Consider the following 17500-nt stretch of genomic DNA (forward strand, 5'->3'; position numbering starts at 1 on the left):
TTTCGCAATATATAATGATTTATTGTTTTTATCATAGCAAAAAATTTACATAGCAACTCATACTAACTCATACTAACTCATAGCAAAACAAACATAGCAAAAAAAATTGTGTTCGGACAAAATACAATGGAACCTCGGTTAGCATGTTTTTAGCTCGATCATTTACAGCAAAACCTTGCTTTGCGTACATTTAACGTACATCTAACTAACACAGTTACGCCAAGTATCTGATTTTTTTTTTTTACAACATAACCCACAATTCAGCCAAAGAAAGTTGCAAGTGCTAGCATTTTGATTATTCAATTCAAGAACTAACTCATAGCAAAACACAAAAAAAAATTGTGTTCGGACAAAATACAATGGAACCTCGGTTAGCATGTTTTTAGCTCGATCGTTTACAGCAAAATCTTGCTTTGCGTACATTTAACGTACATCTAACTAACACAGTTACGCCAAGTATCTGTTTTTTTTTTGCAACATAACCCACAATTCAGCCAAAGAAAGTTGCAAGTGCTAGCATTTTGATTATTCAATTCAAATCAAGAACTAACTCATAGCAAAACACCAAAAAAATTTGTGTTCGGACAAAATACAATGGAACCTCGGTTAGCATGTTTTTAGCTCGATCATTTACAGCAAAATCTTGCTTTGCGTACATTTAACGTACATCTAACTAACACAGTTACGCCAAGTATCTGATTTTTTTTTTTGCAACATAACCCAGAATTCAGCCAAAGAAAGTTGCAAGTGCTAACATTTTGATTATTCAATTCAAGAACTAACTCATAGCAAAACACAAAAAAAAATTGTGTTCGGACAAAATACAATGGAACCTCGGTTAGCATGTTTTTAGCTCGATCATTTACAGCAAAATCTTGCTTTGCGTACATTTAACGTACATCTAACTAACACAGTTACGCCAAGTATCTGATTTTTTTTTTTTACAACATAACCCACAATTCAGCCAAAGAAAGTTGCAAGTGCTAGCATTTTGATTATTCAATTCAATTCAAGAACTAACTCATAGCAAAACACAAAGGTGCCGTACGTGTGGATCTCGCTACCACATTGTTGTCTTTGTCAACAATCACGTCTTCAGTTAAGGTAAAAAGGTTCATTTGTTCTTTGCTTTCTCTGCTAACCAAGGTTCCGTTGCAATATTGTGGTGCATTGTTTTTAGTGTACGGTGTCTATACATAAGTGTTAAATGTTCCACGTCCAAGTAGTTTTTGATGATTATGAAATTTTAAAAAATGTTTTAAATATGACATTTACCGCATTGTTATTTTTTTAAATGTATTGCATAAGTCCGTCAAAGCATTAAGAACATAAACAGCTTTAGGAAAATTACTGATTAATATTATTAATACTAATTTGTTATGATTGAAAGTTACTTTCCCCAAACAGTAACTTGCAGATAACAACAGTAACAGTAGATACTGACTGGTTTTTGGACAGCCGCCAAAATATATATAAAAATATTGAAATATTTGAAATGATTGGGACTTACTCAGGGATGTAGCTTTGGAATGCTGTTGTGAGATGTTTCAGTTTCAGACAACCAACATGGAGAATCACTTTGCTCTGGGTGATAATGTACATTTCTCATGTATGTGTGTGCCTTTAACATCAATAAGTAGTGCCTGTACTTAAAAAAAAAACAACAGTTTTAACTTGAGGTCAACACCCACCTAAAAGTCCATGTCATTCTCCCCCCCTCTAAACAGGTAGATAGTAGCTCCCATGGTGACAGCATCAGCTACTGACACTGTCGTGTCCAGCTGGCTGGTCTTTGTCCACATGTTGTCCTTCACTCTGGCTCTGTTTGGCTCAGCCTGAAATTCTACGCTATCTATAGTCAATTATCATTACTTGTTTCTGTCACCTCTCACCGACGAAGGACATTCGGGCGGGGAGGGGAATCACTTTTTATTTGTGCACTGGCTGAGCACTAAGAGAGCGGATAACAGCTGTTATGTTGTCCATGACTAATAACGGTTTGTAACGGTGTTTAGATTACCCAATAATAGAAAATAGGAACAACTTTCCCAACGCGGTTATTCCCAACATACAGTGATGACTGTGGGAAAAATATAACTACCTTTGTGTATTGTTTTTTTTTAAATAACTATACAGTTTTTATAACTAATAAAATGTGATATCATATTTAGTGAGATTTTGTTTGCTTAGTGCGTAAAATTACATTTTACTAATAAAATTTTCAGTTTTTTAGTTAGATAGATATTGAGGTGCAATGTCGCTATCAGGTTATAAAATACAAAAATATTGCTTTAATACTGACTTTTTTTCCCGAGATGTTCGTTTTCTTCCAATGTCCTGATATTGCCCTGATATTGTCCTGATAGTCCTAATTTCACAATATCATAATTAGTCTACGACAGTGGTCCCCAAACTAAGGCCCGGGGGCCGGACACGGCCCACTTCCACATTTGACCCGGCCCCTTGAAGCATGTACATTTTTCTGTCATAGAACTGGAAATGGTAACCTATTGTGACGTGACTACAACCACCCTTTGCCCCAGTCATAGAACATAAACAAACATACGACCCTGACCCTGGCCCCCTTCAGAGGAAAGAAAAGTCATGTGGCCCTCACTGGAAAAAGTTTGGGGACCCCTGGTCTACGATACCCTCCAACTGTGACTTACTGGATTCCCATCATATCACAATTAAAGCTTTTTTTTCCAGAAGTTTCCATCATTATTTTTAATTATTTTTTTTACCATTAACTCCTTTTCTTCTCGCCTGCCTTGATCTTGTTCATCAAGCAAAAAGCATCTTAATCTGCAAATCTCCACTGCGACTTCCCAATAGAGTTCACTATTGATCCTTTTTAAAATTCTTCCCATGTAACTCACTCGACCTGATTGGTTCGCGATCTCGCTACCTCTTCGTTTCACTTTTAAGCTTCAGCGTATTTTTAGCACAAAAGGGCCTCTTGCTATTTATTCCTTGCTGTCTTCTATCCTTTGTGAGCATTTCCATACGTGTGATGTTGAGCTTCAGTCAGCCTTTTTTTTTTGTTTTTTTTTTGTTAAAGCACCAGGTTTCTCGTGTTGGCACGTTGGGAAATAGCTAATGTCTTACACAGCGTGGAGACAGACGCATCATGTCATCATACTAGTCGTAATGTTCTGTGTTTTTAGATCCGTTGGCTCCCACCTGCAGATGGAACTCCTCAGGGATGGAAGTCAAGACAGTTCTGCTGAAGTATGTGTGAGTACTGCAGACTTATACTCATGTTAGGACACTTTGTTTACATGTGCAAAAACAAGAGGAACTGTTTCGGGTAAGAAGTGAATGAATGTTCTTTCTTGCTCCAAAAATGCTAATGTATCAAATTCTGTGTTATCAGTTTTGACCTAGTTGAGGCATCTCAAATATTCCATTTTGCACCTAATTTTGGGGAAATTGTATGTTCCAATTCAGAAAAAAACAGATGTTCTAATGACAAATATGGTGTCAAAGCACACACAAAATATTTTATATTTTTCATTGGGTCTGAATTTATTATAATTTTGGAGTGAAACTAGAAAAAAATTACAGTAAATTACTATACACAATTTTTCACACTATTATATATGGGATCATTTTGGACCTAACTTGGACCATCAAGGCATTTTGTATGTGGCGTCTGCATGTTCTCTCCCAATCCTGGCCGCCCATGATCTTTCAAGCAAAATGGTCCCTGATTTACTGTAATATTAGACCACCACTGTGAGCACCCACCCTTTGGGGGCCTTTCTAAGTGGAGTTTGGGCTTTGACACGGTTTTCCCCGCCGACCAACAAGATGTAATGTCAATGTCCAAATGGAGATCCTGCAGAAAAAAAAAAAAACATACTGGATATGCAAATTCAGTGCAAAGTCTGCAAAGAAAAGGCCTTCAATGGGTGGCTACTCTGAGCCGTTTAAGCTGGTGTGTGCCCCGTATTAGGAAATAAATTGGTATGGTATTGTCCCGTCATTCGTCAACATCCTCTTCCAGGCAAGATGACTCTGATGACCCACTCATTTTGAGACCTTTTTGAGTGGCGTTTGGGTTTTCTCCAGTTTCCCCTCACAATCAAAGACATATCATGTTAATTTCGACTTGGAGGCCTCTGAGAAATTAGTTTTCTAGAACCATTGAAAGAAAACAAATGGTTGCCTCCACCTACACAGCACAGATGCAAAAGAAAAAAAAAAGTGGATGGGGGAGTCCAGTCCGAGGCCCCCCTGTAATCTGTAATGTGTATAAAAGCCTTTAGGCCCTGGCTGTGTTTCTCACGTACCAGCAATAGTTGGTGGAGTGGGGCTGGTGATGAATGCGCCAGCTGACATCTATCTGGACTAGTCCGGGTGAGCTTGTGTGTTATATGTCAACAGTGGTAGGTGGGAGTGAGGGAAGGGGGGGGGGGGGTCCGCTCCCTTATTAGAAGGGGTGGCCCCAGCTGGTAAGAGCTGCGCAGGTACCATTGGTTTTGTAAGTCCTCGGGGCGAGCGGCCAGACGACATAGCACGCATGGGAAAGAAGCGCATACGTACACACAATGCCAACCCCCCCCCCCCCCCCCCCCCCTCCACCCCCCGTCATGTGTTGTCAAATGGAAAATCCGGATTACCTTTCCCCTTCACTTCACTAAGCATTAATGTCCACTATTAGCTTGTCTCTGCATCCCCAAACCTCTGCCTGTGCAGCAGGCATGCCAAATACAATTCAGCTTGTTAGGAGGAAGACTAGCCTCGACCTCCTCAACGGGTGCTGTTGGTGGGGGTGGGTGCACCACGTAAGGCACCTCTACAGAAAACTCTTTTCCTGTACTTAGCATGGTTTTTAGCATTCACTTTTTTGGACATTTCAGCCTTCTATTGCTTTTATCAATGAAATCATTCATTCATTTTCTACCGCTTTTTCCTCATGAGGGTCACAGGGGTGCTGGAGCCTATCCCAGCTGTCTTCGGGCGAGAGGCGGGGTACAAACTGGACTGGTCGCCAACCAATCAAAGGGCACATATAGACAAACAACCATTCACACTCACATTCATACCTATGGACAATTTGGAGTCGCTAATTAACCTAGCATGTTTTTGGAATGTGGGAGGAAAACGGAGTACGCGGAGAAAACCCACGCATGAAAACGCCACACAGAGATGTGTGGTGGGCATTGAACTCTGGTCTCCTAGCTGTGAGGTCTGTGCGCTAACCACTCGACTGCCGTGCCGCCCCCAATGAAATCATGGTCAATGTAATTTGGCTTTTTTGACAATAATTACAAAAAAAAACCCTTTCATTTCGAAGTGAAAAGGGGGGGGGGGGGTCCGCTCCCTTATTAGAAGATGGTAAGAGCTGCGCAGGTACCATTGGTTTTGTAAGTTCTCGGGGCGAGCACCGTGCCGCCCCCAATGAAATCATGGTCAATATAATTTGGCTTTTTTGACAATAATAATAATTACAATATAATATTATAATATTACAATAATAATTACAAAAAAAACCTTTCATTTCGAAGTGAAAAGAGATTTTTACAAAGCGGTATAAATGAAACATGTAACATACAACAAGTGCATAAACATTACCCCCTTTTAAAGTGACTGAACTCATTCAGCAGAGATCCAGCTAGTTGGTGCCTGCAGTGTCACAGTCACTTCAAGTCCAGTTAATGTGTCAAGTGATTTTACCATAAGAACACTTACACTGTCTGGGAGCTGTCTGTGGCAACAAACACACCATTTCCACAGTCAAGCATGTTTGTCAAGGTAAAGGGGAATATGAATGGGAGAAGATTATTTCCCAGCAAGACAATGACCACAAACAAAAGCTATGCAGAACTAGTTGAAAGACAACTAGGTAACTGTTCCAGAGTGGCCGAGTCAAAGCCTAGTAATGAGACATCTATGCTGCTTGGTTATCACTGTGCATTTCATAGGCGTTCATCCTCCCATTTCTTTTTCCTTGAAGATGCTTGCAGTGTTTGAGCGACTTGGACCAGGCATGCAGCCAGTCTTGATTTCTCTATGTTCTAAGAGTTTTACGATCTTTCTTTGAAGAGTGTGCGTCACGCTTGGGGACATAATGGAGGTTATAGTTAAAAAGTTTATGAAAAGTTCATGTTGAAATGTTGAAAAATGCAGACTGCTTGTATGAGGAAAAAAAGTCAGAATTGTCCTGATCATAAAAAAGCTGATGTGAATGATTTAGGTTAATGAATTACAGTTAACTGCGGCACGGTGGTATAGTGGTTAGCATGCAGACCTCACAGCTAGGAGACCAGGGTTCAATTCCACCCTCGGCCATCTCTGTGTGGAGTTTGCATGTTCTCCCCGTGCATGTGTGGGTTTTCTCCGGGTACTCCGGTTTCCTCCCACATTCCAAAAACATGCTAGGTTAATTGGCGACTCCAAATTGTCCATAGGTATGAATGTGAGTGTGAATGGTTGTTTGTCTATATGTGCCCTGTGATTGGCTGGCGACCAGTCCAGGGTGTACCCCGCCTCTCGCCCGAAGACAGCTGGGATAGACTCCAGCACCCCCCGCGACCCTCGTGAGGAAAAAGCGGTAGAAAATGAATGAATGAATGAATTACAGTTAACTGTGATTGGCTGGCCACCAGTCCAGGGTGTACCCTGCCTCTCGCCCGACGACAGCTGGGATAGGCTCCAGCATGCCTGCGACCCTAGTGAGGATAAGCAGTGTAGAAAATGGATGTGAACAAAAATGAAAGCTATGTTTGGACATAAAAGGACTAATGGTATAAGGGGGAACAAAATCCAAATGCTACGCATAAAAATACAAAAATTAAATTCATCTGTGACCTTTTAATGATAGCGAAAGCAAACTCTGTTATTACTGTTCGTACTAGATGTCTTACCCTCCCCTCTGCCCTTCTTTGGGGCCCCAATGCGAGGCAGATGGGGGAATGTTATTGTTGCAGCGAGGGGCTAATATCCACAGGGCCAAATGAGTTCTTCCTGGTTTGATAGCAAAGCAATTACTGGATGTCCTGCAAAAAACCACCCCTAAGCACTCCCCCTTACAAAAACTCCCAAAACGGAGGCTCGGAGCATAACTTGAACCAATCAACAGCATGATAGATGTTAGCCTACATGCTAGCACCACCCACGCACTGCTGAAAAGGTCTGCTGGTATTTCTTCCTGTCCATGCAGCAGGGAGAGTTAGAGTATGCCTGGCGCCCGGTGCAAACATGGGACGTCAACCAAGGGGGGGATTTCCACTGTTATTCGCCAAAAAAAAAAATGTGGTAGTTGTGCATACAAATGAAGTCGTATCAAAGAAAGTCATTAACAGTACACAAAAAAGGTTGTGATATTGGGGGGTGGGGGGGACTGAATGGTTTGAGAATAAAGTTAAAATGGTATAAGTATAAAGTCATGTTATGAAAAAAGTTGTAATACATATATGTATGTATGTATGTATGTATATATATATATACTATGTATATATATACTATGTATATATATATGTATATGTATATATGTATATATATATTACAACTTTTTTTACATATATACATAAACACATATATGTATGTACGTATATATATGTGTATATGTTTATATGTGTGTATATGTGTATATATGTATATATGTGTATATATATATATGTGTGTATGTGTGTATATGTATATATATATGTGTGTATGTGTGTGTATGTATATATATGTATGTGTATGTGTGTATATGTATATATGTGTGTGTATGTGTATATGTATATATATATGTGTGTATGTGTATATATATGTGTATATGTGTATATATATATATATATATGTGTGTATGTGTATATGTATATATATATATATATATATATATATATATATATATATATATATATATATATATATATACCACAAATTATAATACAGTAAATATAATACAGTACAGTATATGAATGTGCATATGAATAAAGTAGTGATAGTACAAAAAATGTCAGAATATTATGAAAGAAAGTCAGAGCACTGGTCTATTGGAAATGACCCCTGTTTGGAACCGAGTCATAATTTCATTCCGTCTGTTTATCGATCGTAATTCCACAACTTCAACGTTCATTCTTGTGAGGGGACAAAAAATGATTATCACAAAACTCAAAGGCAAAAAAAAAAGCCCAAAAAACAAAGCACTCATTGACGAGATAACAATTCCACATTCTCCAACAGGACTTGTTTACCTATCTCACGTTATGCGCCTGGCTTCCTGTTCTCGGATGTCACACATTAAGCCGGCGAATCGCTAAACCGTTGGCAAACCCGCTCCGACGTGTTCAATGATCAACCCGATCTTTAACCTTGGGGGAGAGTCTCAGGCAGAACAAATTAGGGTGCAAAGCTATGGAGAGTGCATCCATTCACTCATCCTTGATTGAGCGCGCAACGGGACATTAGCTAGGCCAGCCGTGTCGCGTCAACACAGGAAAATAATCTTTTCTTGTCCAAAAAAAAAACTATTTCTATTTTTGAGATCGCTTTGTTGTAGTAGTGTCATGGGAGAAATATTGTTATTTAATACTGTTACTGACCACACTCCCTTAATAGGGTGAATATAGTTCTGGTATAATAGTTGTATTATTATTAACTAATATTATTGTTTCATCTATATCTATCAATATTATATATTTTCAAGAATAACGTCGCTATATTATGAGAAAAAAATTGTTGTACTCGTCATACGATTCTGCTATTTTTTCTTATAAATTACAATTTAATTATTGTGTCATTACTAGGGTTGCCATATATAGTGAGTTAATGGCTGTAATTTATTAATTGAATTAAAAAATTCAATTACATTTTTTAATTAACGCACAGGTATTGGCAAGTGAGGTGCATTCACAGACACTCCGAAAATCACAATAACTTTGCTGTGTGTCCGAAATACAGTAAGTGGGTATTCTTATATCGCACTAACATAACTCTTACTGGGGGAGTACAATCTGATGTATACTTTGAAGTATACTTGGAAATCCTCCAAAACATCCGTCTACTGTACACTCAAAATCTGTGAAATCAACTTAAGTTACATGGTGTCTTTGAACGCAGCCCTTCATGGTTCAAGCCCTTCAAATGTTTTTCTACTATTAAAGAGGCAAACATATTTTCAGACATTTTTAGCTTGATTTGAATTTTTAATTTCATTTGGAGCAGATTTTGCTACTTTTCACCTCATAATATGCTATCTTTTCACAATGTTTTTATTATTATTTTACAACTTTATTCTTGTACCATTCCAATTTTATTTGTGTGACATTCCTACTTTTTTCTAATAATGTTGCGACTTTATTCTCGTACATTTACGATTTCATCCTTCTGAAGTTTCTGCTTTTTTCTAATACTATAACGACTTAACGCTTATACCATTATGGCTTTTTAGTATTAGACTTTTTTTTCTCATACTGCAAGACTAAAGTCATAATACTATGAGAAAAAGTAGTAAAATTCATTCATAAATTCATTCATTTTGTACTGGTCGCGGGGGGTGCTGGAGCCTATCCCAGCTGTCTTCGGGCGAGAGGCGGGGTACACCCTGGACTGGTCGCCAGCCAATCACAGGACACATATAGACAAACAACCATTCACACTCACATTCATACCTATGGACAATTTGGAGTCGCTAATTAACCTAGCATGTTTTTGGAATGTGGGAGGAAACCGGAGTACCCGGAGAAAACCCACGCATGCACGGGGAGAACATGCAAACTCCACACAGAGATGGCCGAGGGTGGAATTGAACCCTGGTCTCCTAGCTGTGAGGTCTGCGCGCTAACCACTAGACCTCCGTGCCGCCCGTAGTAAAATTGAAAATGTAAAAATTGAAATTGAAGTGTTCTATGTAGTGTATATTGTTGTTGTTTGTTGCGTCACACATTCTATATACATGATGATGAGATGTCTCCTCAGGTTCCTGATGTGTGATGGTGGCCTCGGCCGGCTGTGACGGGCGTTGCCGACTGGACCTCTCTGGTCCACTTAGAAGCTAGGAGGACTGACGCCGGACTTCACGAGCAGCCAACCGTCGGTAAGTGTCCATGTTATTGCTCATTGATGGCGACAGACAGCAACCGAAGGTGTAAACATCACACCTTCACCTCCTCTTCTCTTCTCGCTGCCCTCTGGCTGCTTTCACTTGGCTTGTAGGGCGGCAGCATAACACGACATAGCACGCAGCAAGACTACTTCTTAAGGCTCCTTTGTCATCAGCAATAGATAACGATAATTGGCTGTCATATTGGCATGTGTAAAACTTGGTCAAATCAAGCGTCTCGTTTGGAATTTGATCAAATTTTGCACTTGGAGACCTCAGTGCAATTAAAAAAAACAGCCGACAACTTCAATATTACAAAAAAAGATGTGTGTCACAAGAATAAAATAAAATTAAGGAAAAAGTTGTCATTGTATGAAAATTAAGTTGTAATAATAAGTGCAAATATTAATATAAGTGGTAGTGGGGCTGCATGGTGCCCTAGCGGTTAACAAGTTGACCACACAGTCAGGAGATCTATGGGTTTGAATCACTGTTGGGTATCCCTGTATGGAGTTGGCATGTTTGGCTGGCGACCAGTCCAGGGTGTACCCCGCCTCTTATCCGAAGACAGCTGGGATAGGCTCCAGCATAGCTATGACCCTCAAAGGATAAGCGGTATAGAAAACGGATGGATGGATGGTCGTTATGAGAATACCATTGTACCGTAACAGGCGTAAATATTATTATTATTATTATTATTATTATTATTATTATTATTATTATTATCATTATTATCATTATTATCATTATTATCATTATTATCATTATTGTTATTATATTCTTCTTATTGTTATTTTTCTTCTTGTTCTTCTTCTTATTATTATTAATAATGATAATGATAATTATTAATATTAACATTAACATTATATTGTTCTTATTCTTATTATTGTTATTCTTGTTATTATTGTTATTATTATTCTTGTTCTTCTTGTTCTTGTTCTTGTTCTTCTTGTTCTTCTTATTCTTCTTGTTCTTGTTCTTCTTGTTCTTCTTCTTCTTCTTCTTCTTCTTATTATTATTATTATTAATAATGATAATTATTAATATTAACATTAACATTATATTGTTCTTATTCTTCTTATTCTTATTCTTGTTGTTCTTGTTGTTCTTGTTCTTCTTGTTCTTCTTGTTCTTCTAGTTCTTCTAGTTCTTCTTGTTCTTCTTGTTCTTGTTCTTCTTCTCATTATTATTAATTATAATAATAATGGTAATTGCATTATTATTATTATTATTAATGATAATACCGATTATTATTAATAATAATAATAATAATAATACCTAAATAAATAATATAAAACGTTGTAATGAACACCAGTCTAGTAAATAGGTTGTGAAATTACAAGAATAAAGTAGTAATGTTATGGAAAAGTTGTAACATTTTAAGAAAAACCATGGAAAAACAGGAATGGAGTTGTAGTATTCCGATGAAATTGTTGCAACATTACAGACAAAATCAGGTCTGATTATTACAAGTGAATAGTTTTTTTGTAATAGCTTAAGAATCTTCCATATTATTAATAAAATAAATTAATATTACATGAGAAAGGTCGAAATAATGTCAGAATTAAGTTGAAGAGTGGTGGAATGTGTTTTTTTTTTTTTAAATTTAAAAAACTGTTTAATTTCCGTCTGATGTTTTGACCCTGGCTATTTCCGTGCAACCAAACCAAGACAACCAAGGTTGGACTGTACAGTATTTTTTTGCTTTGATGGGTGTTTGTGTCACCCCTCCCTGTGGTGATCTGCCCCCCCGCTTTGTGTTTTCATTAGTGTTCAGTCACCATAGCAACCTCACACCCCCCCCTTCCCCCTCCCTGTCTCTTTGTGTCTCTGGCAGGCAGCCTCTGAGGACATAGCAGACCCCCGCCTCCATCACACATCGAGAACCCACCACCTCCTAACTCTTTTCTTTTTTTTTCTTTTTTTTTTAAAGCTACACCTCCCTTTGTGAAACCTTTATGCATTGGAAGTGTGAATGAAGCGCCTCCTCGTGGCTATTATTATTATTACTACTATTATTATAATATACTTATTCACGTTAGTACATGTTGGAGCATGACTTTGCAAAAAAAAAACAAACAAAAAATAAACCAACATTGTACATTGGGAGATATTTTCCAGAAAGGTATTTTTGTAATCTAAACGTTGAGCTGGAGTGTGCATTTAAAGCTTAAATACATTCAAATCTTTTTCTTTGCCCATATGAGAGTGCAATACCAAAGCCGTCCTCTTGGTGTGCTCTTTGTCCTGTCATAGTTACATGAAAGCCCCCATGCTATAATTAGCAAACAGCAACACACCAAAAGCATTTTATTTGCAACTATTCCCATTTTTTGACACCTTTATTGTCCGATTTTTTCACTCCAACTCTTTTGTCTATTTCTTGGCAGCCAAATGATTTTTTTTTTTTTTTTTTTTACAAATAAAATGTACGTAATAAATGTACATAATAATGAAGGGAAGATGAAAAGAAACATTTTTGTTTGTTTGCTACATCTGCTGTAACAATTGCTGTCCCAATTTATAATTATCCCATATCTACAGTCTATAGCCGTGGTGGGGAGCAAATCCGAATCATTTTTGTTCGATATTTTAACGGCAAAATTTGTAATGTTTGGCTTCTGGGAGCTAAACAATTTTCCTGATTTATCAATAGCCTAATCACTGTACGTACAATCATACGAAGAAGTGTTAAGGTCAAGATGCAAAGCAAATTACGAGGAAAAAAAAAGTCGTAATGGTACATGATTGGCATTGTAACGAGATTACTACAAAAAACTATTACATAACAATAACATATGACAATAATAGGTTGTTTCCAGAAAAAAGGTGAAAAAAGTCTGAATATTACAAGAAAAATGTTGTAACGGTACAAAATGAAAGTCATAATATTGCGAGAAAAATGTCCCAATTTAGAAGAAAAAAGCTGTAGTGGTACATAAAGTCGTAATATTACAAAAATAATCTTAATAATATAGTGTTTTTATGTCATGAGAATAGTTAAATAGTTGTAAAAACAATACAAAATAGTCATTTAATGTCTTGAAATTATTAGGAAATAGCTATATTGAATTCAAGCTATCATGGTATTATGAGACAAAAGTTGTAAAAGAATATTATAATATTGAATAATATAAATAATAAAGTTGAATATAATCTAATCTAATTATAAGAAAAAGACAATGGTAATTTGCTGTGTATTACAAAAATGCTATAAATGTATTAAGCATTATAAAATAAGCATATCGATACAATGAAAAAAAGTGCATGGCAACATTATGTTTACAACTTTATGTTTGTAATTACAACTTTATTCTCACAATATTATGACTTTACTGTCATTCAACACAAAAAATTGTCTCGCAGTATTACTACTTTTACTGTCCAATTTCGACTTTTTTCTATTATTCTCTGCCTTTTATCGACTTTGCAACCTTAATACTCTTTCAGATTAGTCATTAATGAATATGGATAATATGCACATTATTTTTGATTTCATGAGAATCTATTGTTTTTGGGTTGGGTTGAAGCATCGACTTTATTAGAACAAGTATTTATGAAGTGTGTGTGTGTGTGTGTTTTTATTATTATTAAGGGTGTTGTTTTTAAGAAGATTAATGAAGAAGCCAAGCATTCTATTATTATTCTTATTCAATGTATTGTATTATTGTATATTCATTTTCTAGCTGTGACTACTGTATGTATGATATATAAATACTGTATCATTCACTGTGAAATACAACGGTCCTTTTTTTTTTTGTCTATTTTGGCTGCCGTATGGTACAGCAAAAAAAAAAAAAAAAAAAACCCTAACAAAAAACTCAAAGTGGGTGCATTTTTCTGTTCATATTCACAGCATGTATGTGTTTGTGTGTGTGAGTGCATGTGTGAGTGTTTATGTATGTTATGTATGTATGTGTGTGTGTTTTATTTAGCCGCAGAAACGTGAGAAACGGCATTCAATGAATTTTTTTTTTTTTTTAAAAACAAAAACATGTTTTTATGAAAATGTTAAGAGACCGTTTGCCATTAAAGATTGACAAGATCCTCAGTGATTTTTTTTTTGGGTGTTTTTTTTGTGTATTACTGTACCCCCCTTGAGTGAAAACTGTATCTTTAGTGCATATCTGGACGTGATGCATGTTTTTTTTAATGTATTTTCATAATCGGCAGCTAAGTGGTTAACGCGCAGACCACACAGCCAGGAGACCTGAGTTCAATTCCACACTCGGCCATCTCTGTGTGGAGTTTTCATGTTCTGACCGTGCATAGGTGAGTGTTCTCCGGGTACTCCGGTTTCCTTCCACATTCCAAAAACATGCTAGGTTAATTAGCGACTTCAAATTGTCCATAGGTATGAATGTGAGTGTGAATGGTTGTTTGTCTATATGTGCCCTGTGATTGGCTGGCCACACCAGTCCAGGGTGTACCCCGCCTCTCGCCCGAATCTATCTAATCTTTGAATGATGCTATACATATACGATACACCGAGTCGGTGGACGGATGGGAGATGTGGTGGGGACGGGTCGGCGCGGCATTGAATAAATTGCAACTGTATTGTAAAGTCCATAAACAAAAAATGTGTTTTAAATAATAATGAGGAATAATAATAAGATGTAATATGATATGACACGCACAAATTATTAAAAAAAAACAGTGTGTCAACAATAATAATCCAAATAAAAATAATCCACAGAAACTGTAAAATGTTGTTACGATGCCCTCTTGTGAACAAATAGTGTTATTACAACATAATCATTTAATTAAAATCATATTTTGTTAAGGAACTCATTTTTTTAAATACAAAACAATTATTTCATTATTTTGATACATTTAAATTATGCTAATGGGCCCAAAACAAAAGACCGAGGATGTAATTCCACTCATGGATGTTATAATTGCCAATGAATGCATCATTGTCCACCGTTATTCCCACCATTCCCATTGTGTCTTTTCCCACTATTGTCCATTATGTCGGACATGTCACAATCAGACCACATGAGACCAGACACACTATTAAAAAAAAAACACTTTTATTGTCATGTTTATTAAATGAATTAGTGCAAAAATCCATATCCCTATTAAATGACTGGAATGTAGGAATAAGTGTTATTTATTGCCTTCTCTATTTCTATATTTATATTTATATTAAGGTAAAAAATTTACTGCTTCTGGAAAATTCTCTTAGCATCAACGCCTTCGTAGCTGTAAGTCTGTTGGGAAAAGGACAAAATATGGAATTATTGTGGGTAAAAGTAAAGTGCTACTTCTATACATTTATACTGACCTGCACTAATTCTCCCGCCACAAGAGCTCTGGTGGTGGTTAACACCTTGTTGTTGTCTTTCCTGGTAAATTTACCCTTTAGCATTTCTCCATCCATCTGCCATGTACCCTAAATGGTAGATATTTCCATTCCAAAAAAAAAGTTCATTTTTCATTATTATTTTATCATCTTGTAATAGTTAGCGTGAAAGCGTACCGAGACGTCAGTGCCGTCGGCTAGGCTGTAGTCGAATGGCGTTCCGAGGGTGAAGTCGATGTCTTTAGTGCGGAACGTGCTGGATTCTTTGATGTGGAAGTCGTCACCTTTTTGCTCAATTGTGATCTTGAGGTTGTCGTGCTCCGCTAACTTGCGTTTCATGACGTTGATGCCTTTTTTTTTAATAGGACAAAAAAAAATCACAGTTAATTAAGCATTCCGTTAGCTAGTTAATTAATGCATCGAGAGGGTTTGGTACTGGTAGCAGTATTATAAGTTCGATTAAATTCCAGTATGTTGTATTTTTTTTGTTTTTGTCCAATCACTTTTTAACATCTCTGTGTTGCTATGTCGATGTAATCTGCCCAGGGCCTTCAGAATGAGGAGTGCAGGCCCATGTCACTTAAACACTATTAGCAATGGGGATGTTTTGTTTTACTAGTCAGATTTCACAGAGACGACAGCATGTTGATGTCCTCTGATTGGTTGATGTCTGAAAGTGTATTCCTTAACACTCAAATTTCCCGATTATGTTCCTTCCAAAATTTATATGAACAACTAAATTAGTTGATAGCCGGCTCGTATGGTTGGGAATCTGGTTGGGAATGGCAAAGATGAACGTCATTGGTCAAGATGTGTGTCAACGGAGAGCGGGGGTGGGTGTTAAACACACACTGTGTACTCCGAGCCGATTTATTTGTCAGAAAATAAATTAAATAAACATTTGACATCAGCAATTATTTTTACACAATACAGCTAATTTGCTAATAAAGTCATTTAAGAAGGAAAAAAAATTAGAGGATCCACTTGGGAGCCGAAAGCGACAACTCGAAACGAGCCAAAATTTCCATCAGCCTGCTAAAATAATGTGGAGTTGCATGGACAATATTGTAATATTGTATAAATAAAAACTACAATAAAACTGTAGTGCTACAACAATATATGCTAATGTCACCATACAGTGTTTTTTCCTTAGACAAAAAGGTCAATAAACGGTGTGTTGGTACTCCAGTTCAGTACCGCACTTACTTCTATGTAGAGTACCCCCTAGTCCCCCTTAAAGTTTTTTTTTATATCTAAAAACTGCAAAACATAGTACCAGGACACCAAGACTCACCCATTTCTTCCATGAACTTGTCATAGTTCTCGCTACGGTCCACCTTCCAGGTTCCATCGAACGCCATGTCTTGTATTGTCGTAAACCGTGGGACTGTCCATTGAGTGCCAATTTATATACCGCCACCCACTTTCAGACGCCCCCCCTCACCATTATCTCCTGATGTGGCTCGACCCGTCCAGGATACGCTGATAAATAACAAGAGGGCCAGTCGGGTTGACGCCCCCCTCTCGCCAAACACTGAGCTACTGTTCTCGGCCAAAAATGAGCAAAGACAGAACAAGGGTGGGCTCTTTGGTGTGGGTGGTGGTGGGGGGGCCCGGGTTTGGAGGCAGTCAGTCAACTGAGGCCCCACCGCCACAGCACCCCTGTCGCCCTGTGTTTGTGACCTGCATAGAAATGTGGTGCGATCCCACGCTCGTGCAAGTATTACAAAAATGCCATTGGTTGTCCGTTGAGCTAATTGGTTGCCATTGGTTGTCCTGTCTTGCTAAGCAACAAGTGAATGGTCACATGACTAGCGAGAAGATACAGACTCCACACGGAGATGACAGAAGGTGGAATTGAACCCTGGTCTCCTAGCTGTGAGGTCTGCGCGCTAACCACTAGACCGTCGTGCCGCCCCTTCCCTGTACTATGAAATTTTATTTGCCGTTATTTGAAAAAAATAAATTGCCGCCCCCAAAGCATCCCCCCGAAGAGACCAGCAAGGGGCCATGTACCAGTAACAGGGCGCCAGCAGGCCGGAGGAGATCCACACCCCCGAGACCGGCAGGAAACCATACCCCACTAGGGCAGAAGGGCATCGAGGGCCACACACCTGCGGGCACAAGGGCGCCCCCGCCAACCAGAAGGGAGCCCGTCC

At 37.9% G+C, this 17500-nt stretch overlaps 2 protein-coding genes across 6 annotated transcripts in view; one reads left to right on the forward strand and one right to left on the reverse strand.

The window, feature by feature from the left end:
- Positions 1-14091, forward strand: part of LOC131124923 (RNA-binding protein with multiple splicing-like) — a 36291-nt gene extending 22200 nt beyond the window's left edge. For 2 of the 4 annotated variants that reach the window (XM_058065928.1, XM_058065926.1), the window contains 3 exons: positions 3168-3231; positions 9913-10030; positions 11874-14091. In XM_058065928.1, coding sequence (XP_057921911.1) covers positions 3168-3231; positions 9913-9949 — 101 coding nt within the window. In that variant the 3' untranslated portion in view covers positions 9950-10030; positions 11874-14091. Of the gene's footprint in view, positions 1-3167; positions 3238-9912; positions 10031-11873 lie in introns of all 4 variants that reach the window. The other 2 variants (XM_058065927.1, XM_058065925.1) reach the window with 1 other exon arrangement.
- Positions 14092-15047: 956 nt separating this feature from the next.
- Positions 15048-17500, reverse strand: part of LOC131124925 (fatty acid-binding protein, intestinal-like) — a 37376-nt gene continuing 34923 nt past the window's right edge. The window contains exons 1-4 of one of the 2 annotated variants that reach the window (XM_058065929.1): positions 16636-16818; positions 15519-15691; positions 15324-15431; positions 15048-15249 (exon numbers count right to left, since the gene is read on the reverse strand). In XM_058065929.1, coding sequence (XP_057921912.1) covers positions 15199-15249; positions 15324-15431; positions 15519-15691; positions 16636-16702 — 399 coding nt within the window. In that variant the 5' untranslated portion in view covers positions 16703-16818 and the 3' untranslated portion in view covers positions 15048-15198. Of the gene's footprint in view, positions 15250-15323; positions 15432-15518; positions 15692-16635; positions 16819-17500 lie in introns of those variants that run through there. The other variant, XM_058065931.1, reaches the window with a different exon arrangement.

This window comes from Doryrhamphus excisus, chromosome 3 (assembly GCF_030265055.1).
Source record: "Doryrhamphus excisus isolate RoL2022-K1 chromosome 3, RoL_Dexc_1.0, whole genome shotgun sequence".
NCBI classification, from domain to species: domain Eukaryota; kingdom Metazoa; phylum Chordata; class Actinopteri; order Syngnathiformes; family Syngnathidae; genus Doryrhamphus; species Doryrhamphus excisus.